General features: G+C 38.5%; 1 protein-coding gene across 4 annotated transcripts in view; it reads right to left on the bottom strand.

Annotated features, from left to right (window-relative positions):
- Positions 1-282: 282 nt before the first annotated feature.
- The window catches only part of Cd96 (CD96 molecule), an 86,135-nt gene continuing 78,913 nt past the window's right edge, over positions 283-7,504 (bottom strand). For 3 of the 4 annotated variants that reach the window (XM_005386365.2, XM_013515037.1, XM_005386367.2), the window contains 3 exons: positions 5,216-5,305; positions 2,642-2,765; positions 283-600 (listed from right to left, as the gene is read on the bottom strand). In XM_005386365.2, the coding sequence (XP_005386422.1) occupies positions 492-600; positions 2,642-2,765; positions 5,216-5,305 (323 nt within the window). In that variant the 3' untranslated portion in view covers positions 283-491. Of the gene's footprint in view, positions 601-2,641; positions 2,766-4,054; positions 4,166-5,215; positions 5,306-7,504 lie in introns of those variants that run through there. The other variant, XR_261254.1, reaches the window with a different exon arrangement.

The raw sequence follows: 7,504 nt of genomic DNA, 5'->3' as shown, positions 1-7,504 counted from the left end.
GGTGTTGTAATATATCCACATGAAAATGATCTGGTATGAGCATACGTTTGAAATCACTGTTTTCCCCTCAATCAGAATTAAAATGAAAAATGGAAATACTGCGATTATTTTTTAATGAGAGCAACTTATAGTTTGCCTCTTACATAAGCAGGAAAATTCCTACATTGAGAAAGAGCATTGCAGGGCTGGGGGTTTAGCTCAGTGGCACAGGGCCTGCTTGGCAAGCGCAAGGTCATGAGTTCAATTCCTGGTACCGGGAAAAAAAAAAAAAAAAAAGAGAGAAAGCATTGCTATATCCTTTTACTCTTATTTAAATTTCAGGCATATACACATGAAAAACAGCGTTGCTTGGAGAACAAGTCATTCATTTCTGATATCAATCTCAGCTGCAGCACAGGCTTGGCTGGAGGGTGGTTATATTACCGAGCACAATGTCTACCTTTCCACTAGGATTCCAGCAGAGTTCTGCTCTATGGCGAAATCTCCAAGGACTACAGTGTCTCCATCTCGTGACAAGGCAAATCACTTCCCAAGGGCTCTTGAATGCATGTATACATGATGGGAGGTGGCGGTGGCTTGAAAGGTGGGGGTCTTTCCATGCTAGAAATAAAATGATGCTTTCAACACTAAGAATGTGAGATGGCATTTTGTAAAAGTAAAAGACAGATTAATGAAAAAGACACACTTTTTTTCCTCACCAGTATTGCAGTTTGAACCCAAGGCTTTAGCAAAATTACAAGTTGCCCAGGATGAGCTACAACTTGTGACACTCCTGCCTCAGCCTCCCAGAGTGTAGAGATAACAGGCATGGACTACCATACCCAGCAAGATATACCTTCTTAGTTTCCTCAGAATGCTGTGGGCTTCCTTCTGTCCTCGTTAGTCCTACCAGCCATTTGAACACTATAATCGTAGTAATAATTTAATATTTATATAGAATTTTATACTTTGCCAAACAATTTTAGCCTAATATCACTTACTGTGTATCTAAAAATTTGGTGTTATTGTTACCACTCTACAGATAACACTGAGGCTCAGAGGTCCTGGGAAATTTACTCAAGAGGATGAGATCATCAACTGAAGTCTTCTTTGCCAGAACCTATACTCTGCGTGACAACTGCCTTCTAGCTAATAAAGGGAGATTTTCTTTTATGAGTTGGAACAATGCTCCAAAGACAAAAACTCTTAAAAGTCAGAGACTTAAAATTGGAGTATAATCAAAGAGCCCCTTTGCTCATCTACTTCCGGGCTGTACTCAGACATTCATATGTGCTGTGGGATCTGGCAGAGCTGGGAAGTAGAGCTCTCCCGAATCCCTGAGTTGGTTGATATTGGTTGGATAAGCAGAATCCCTTTTGTATCGTGAACATTCTGAAGGTCATCCCGTACAAGGTGCTGTTTTATGTTAGCACAATTCCTTTCTGCCTGAAATGCATTAGTCATCCAGGTTAGTGTAAGCTTTAGCTGTACAAAGGCTCCAGCTATTTTGATAGTAGAAAATAGAAATATATCCTTAAGCAACCTTTATGTTCACGACTCAGTTTCAGGCTACCCTGGCAATCCATAGCCTCTTAGAGTGACATAGAGTGGGGTAAGGGAAGATTGAAATCTGTGTAACATAGACATTTAATTAGAGAACAATTGAAAAACTCAACTGAGATTTTCAGAATTTCATTTGCTCATTTTAATTGAAAGATCACCTCATCTGTAATTACCTGTTTTTTGGATGTTTTCATAGAGGCTTAAAATATGTCAAGAGGCCAATACAATTGTATGAATCTCGTGCTTCTTTCAGAGAAACAATGAATTTCTGAAGTTCATATAGTGACCAAAATGCCATCCTTAGATGCCCTAGAATTTTTATCTATTAGTGTTTTATTCACCACAAAACATTCCCTGCATGTGGTTGTAGTGCCTTCAAGGATGCTTTGTGAGAAACAGAAGAGGACGTTGCCATGGTGAGCGTGGTGTCAGACAGCGGTACCCAGCACCTGGAAGGTCAGCTCTGTGCTTTATGGGGTCTCCTGTAATCATGGCCTAATGCAGACTCATCCAAAATAGCTGGGTCAGAAAGAGAAGCTTAACCTTAATGCCACCTCAGACTGCTCTGTGAAGAACAGTTTTGGAAAATGTTTCAATAAAACACAAACGGGGAAACCCAAGCCACTTTTTTCCTCTTTGGGGAAAAAGGAAAAGGGCAGTAACAGTCCACTGTGATAAAAAGCAGTTGGAAATCTCTTCAAATTAGCTTTCTCACTCAATTTCACACTTGAGCATCTGGCCCCAGCTGAACCTGAGCAGTTCAGAGATGCATGAAAATGGAAAAATAATGAAGATTAAGAGAAAAATCAGTTTTAGTCTTCAGGTGAGGGGAGGCTCGGTTCCCATTTCATGCTCAACGACTTGCTCCATCTGGTGAGTGTTACTGTCTGAGGAAGCCAAGGCAAAGAAGGACACTGAGAAAGGAGCTGTACATTTGTATGGATTGGCTTGGTGCTGGGAAAACACACAGCCTCTGAGCGATGAGCCTTTTGTGCTAATTAAAACACGAGAGGAGCACTGTATGGTAACAATATTTGTGTTGAGGAAATACTGGGTAGTGAAAATGATCAGTTCCTACATATCTCAGCACTGTACTCACATTTCTCTTTGATACTGACACCATTTTCTCAGTCCAAGACCAAACAGTAGCACACAGGAGGAGAGCAGAGCTGCTACAATGACCGGCCATGACATTCCATCTTCGGGCTTATTAACTACAATGTCTGGAAAGGACATAAAGAGAGATGAGCTTTAGGGCCGAACTTGGGTATCCGGAAAAAAGGAATAAATTATTTGTCTAGGGTTGAGTGTATGGCTCAGTGGTAGTACAGTTACTTAATTATGCCCACGGCCCCAGGTTTTATGGCTAGCACCACACAAAGTAAAACCCAAACCAAAGTCTATTTCTCTTGCTTGAAACATGTTTTCTTTCCAACAGGTTTTGGGGGTGTTCGTTGACTCTGATCACAGTTTGAAGGTGTACCTGTGAATTGTTATATAAGAGACAGTATCTTGCCCACAATTTTCTATGACTATATAAGCATGGATGTATATTATGAATAGATATCCCTTTTATTACAAATGGAACATACACTACTCTGGTCCTAACCCCTTTTTTTCTTTTTTTCCTTCTAGGAATTGAACTCATGACATCATGCTTGCCAGACATCTAACCCTTTTCTTAAAAAGACTTTTAGAATCTTTTCCATAGCCTTGAATAGAGATTTATTTCATTTTTTAAGAGATTGGTTAATTTCCTCAGTCCTCTAATGTAGTTTAATTTTTTAATGCACATTTAAAAATTTTATTTTAAAAATAAAAGAATGAAAACATATTAACAAGCAGACATCCATTTACAACATAACACAAGAACAATACAAACAAAACTGAATTTCAGACAAGGTGATGGGAAATTAACAATGGTTGTTGTAGTACATATTGATATATTCAAAGTGGTTACTCAAGAGACACACAGGATTGATCAAATAATTAATCATTAACTGTTCCTTTCAATAAAGTGATAGAAGTCACTAGTACAACTATGTTAGCTATCTTGTATATACACATATACATAATTTTCCCCTTCTTTCTTTTCTCTTTTCCCTCATAGTTTATTTAATTGATCTCATAATATTAGTGGTTAAAGTATTTCAAACTTTTGTTATTTCTGGAAACATTGCAATGAAATTTCCTATAAATTATAGATGTAGTATATGTTTAGATATTTATATTAAGCAGATCATTTAGGTAAAAAGTTTATCTGGCTTTTCTCATTGTTTTAACAAGACGGTAAACTGTTTATAGTTATATTGCTCAATTTTTATGACTGATTTTCATACAGAAAAGTCTCAAAAACATTAGAGGCCAAAGATTCAGATTTACAGTGCTAGTTACTAAGTCTTTCCTGTCTTACACAGTTTGGACCTCAGTCACACATTATCATGTTAGCATGGAACATCAGTGCTGAAGATTTTCCTTTTCATACAACACCTATCCATAGATTTCACCCTACCTCAGCCCTGTCAAAGAAGACACTGAGGGTACGCTGGAAGCCCATATAGTCTATAGCATGTCATCCTGTGGTGCATTTTCTAGATAGTCCACCATGCAAACCACTAGAGTCCTGAGTACAAAAAGAGCAATCATATAGATTGTGAATTCAGGAATTAAGGAAGTTCTGCTCAAACCAGCCAAACTTTACTAAGCTGTACACTGGTAAGATGATGAGATGTAACATTTTGCCTTTAAAGTTTAGAAAAATCAAAGTACAAAGGGTTTTTAATAGGTATTACATCAATACCTACAAATTATACTCCAGATATAGTGGAGACACTGAGGGTACACAGGAAGCTGTCTTAGTGGAGAAGAAGGCACCAGCCTTGCCCCACCTCTAAACTAAACACTTCTTCTGGAATCATTAGTCTTAGAGATATTGATAGCACCTTAATTTGAGGCTCTACTGTCATAATGTGTGCAGGATAATGCTTCAATGATCTGAATTCTATATGACCATTCATATAAAACTCATGTGGATCTCCAGGTGGAGATTTCACTGATCAAGTGAAACACCTGCAGCCACACACAACCTGGAAGTGAGAGTTAGTTATACCAATGAATTTATAGATATGAGCTGCACTGAGATGGTTCCAAGATTACTGAATCCCTCGGTCTCTTACAATATAAAATAAAGGCTTGCCTTTTACACTGACAACATTTTATTAGTTGAATTACAGAAATACCCTTTGTTCGAGCAATGTCTTTCTTGTCTACTATATTTTCACAGACTTGAAATGATTCTTGCTATTTTTTTTTTCAGTGCTGGGAATTGAATCTAAGGCCTCATGCATGCTAGTCAAGTATTCTACCATAAACTACCTTCTCAGTCCTTTTGCTAACTTTCACCTGGCTAATTCTTTTTTATTTTATAGATTTAATTTAAATATATCCTGTTTCAGTTAAAATGAGGTCTTTTTTTAGATTGTGACATCCTATCATAGCAACGGTGGCAAATTAATTGTATGATTATTTATTTACTATATCTTATCTCCAGTAGCTTATAATCTTCAAGAGTCCAGTGTCATTACTATATACCCAATAACTGAGAAAAATATTCAACAAATATTTGCTGAGTAGTCAAGACATAAAATCCAAAGTGACATGGTAAATGACTCACCAGTGGCATGGAGGGTCTGATTTGCAGTCAGTCTATTAGCAGTTGTGAGGATTTTTGAAAAGCCTCCCATTGTGCCGGTGAAGGCATCATCTAGGGATACAAAAGGGCATATATTAATTGATGCTAAGAGCCATCTCAACCTGACCAAGTGGTATGAAATCATGATTGAGTTTCATATACTACTGAAAAAGCTCAATTTCAATGGCCTGGCTGTCCCTAGAATATTATGTGTGAAGATCACGAAGGACCAAATTACAGCAAGGCTAGGATCATGGGATTTGTCTAATAGCTACCAAATGAGTGAAACTTCCTTTAGTCTCAAGAAAAGAAGAAAAGCCAAATGTTTCCAAATAATAAAAAATATCTGCTAAAAGTCTACATGAGAGATTTAAGTAGTGTGGCTAAATGCCGTAAGTGAAGTCATGGAAAGGGGAAGCTCTATCTATGTTCTTTCAGGGTAACAAGGATTCAGCTGATCACAATGCTGATTTCATCTATCCCAACGAGTTTATAAGGTCATAAAAATTCCTTACAAATCCATGTTGAATAATCATTCCATTGCTAATGGAAAATTAAAAATTGAAAAACATTTTCATGGACAGAGTTATTTGCAGATTTCACTTTGAAATAAAAGAGAAAAGTCCAAGGCTTTGGTTTTTCTACTTTCTTTGACTGGGAGGAATTTTGGTTCTGTTTAGTGCCATTGTCATCATCAAGATGCACTTGTAAGTACCTGTCTGGTGTGGCTCTTTGTCAGTTCTTGTTTTTTCACCCATTCCCAAATAAAGTGGACCACAACTTTCTGTGTGCCTAAATCTTTCCGGTGCCCTCACCGTGAGGAGTTGAGCCTGCACCCAGGGTAGACGAGCTGTATGTTTCACTGATTATCCATGAAACTGCTAACGGTACAATATAATGGAAGAGTCAGTCATCTATATGACTAGTCACCTATTTTCTCTTCTTGACCATTCTAATTGGATCTAATAATTATGTGGGGAAGTGCATTAATAAGTACTTAAAGCAATAGCACTGAGCTGTCCTCCAGCATATGTTAGCACACCCCAGAAAAGTGGGATACTTGTGGTTCAGCTGTCTCTAACTGGGAAAGTTTTTTTAAAACATTTTTGGTGGTACTGGGCATCGAACTGAGGACTTTGCACTTTCCAGGCAGGTGCTTGTGCTGCTGAGCTATATCCCTTGCCCCGTACCTGGGAAAGTTTTGATCATATTCATTGCTATGGTTTGAAGGTTCCACCTTCAAAACTCAGGTGTTGCCAACATCACAGTGTTAAGAGGTGGATCATTTAGGGGTGATTAAAACACGGGAGCTCCTCTTCTCACGAATGAGATTAAGGTCCAGATAGAAGAGGCAGAGCTCATCCTTGCCTGTCTGTCTTCTACGATGTATGGACACAGTGGGGTTTTAACCAGATCCTGACATCTAGCCTTCTAGAACTATGAAAAAATAAATTTCTTTTCTTTATAGATTACTTGATCTGTGGTATTTTGTTTTATCTGCACCAATGGACTAAAATGGTCATGTAGAAATAGGAAAAAGGATCAGAAAGCCAACACTGGCCACAGAGAATTTATTCTCACTGTTCCTATCCCCACCCATAAAGGACCAGAAGGAATGCGAGAGAATGAAGGTACGGGTGTGTTAGGGTGGACTTTAGTCAGGAAAAGGTGCCTCTGTGACTTTAAGACCTCTGTGGAATATGCATGAGGGAATGAAATATTTTGTATTTGCAGTCTGGCTCTCTGTGGAAGCATCTGTATCAGTAGAGAGCCGTAGACTCCTTGGTGACAGGTCTTACAAGCTCTTCAGTGAGCACCTTTGAGGCTTTCAGAAGCAAATACTTCTCTTGAGTGGATGACAGTGAACTTGGGCAGCACATAGAGTTGAATTGTTTGTCTATTGCTTGCTCTATCCTGGAAAGAAAGATCCATGTCTCTGCACACATCTGCATTTGATAACAAGTCTCCAGTGTCATGTAAAGGGAAAACTCACATATTTCAACTGGTAGCATATATGAGGTTCTCAGTTAAGTGGTTCCTTGTGTATCAAGACCAAGACAAATGGACAAAACCAAAATGAACATTTAAAAAACCTTTAGCCCACCCTGTACTCTTCTTTTCTACCTAGATGTCAACAGCAGCTGCACCTGTTGACAAAGGTGTGACCAGGCCTTTCCAAAGAGGTGCAAGTTGATGGTTTTAGGGATTTCTCAAAGGACAATCTGTCTTGCATTGACCATATTACCCTTAGGCCATGGAGATGTTCTTTTC

The sequence above is a fragment of the Chinchilla lanigera genome, unplaced genomic scaffold (assembly GCF_000276665.1).
Source record: "Chinchilla lanigera isolate Chin_1 unplaced genomic scaffold, ChiLan1.0 scaffold00026, whole genome shotgun sequence".
Taxonomy (NCBI): Eukaryota; Metazoa; Chordata; class Mammalia; order Rodentia; family Chinchillidae; genus Chinchilla; species Chinchilla lanigera.
This window is presented reverse-complemented; position numbering and strand designations above follow the sequence as displayed.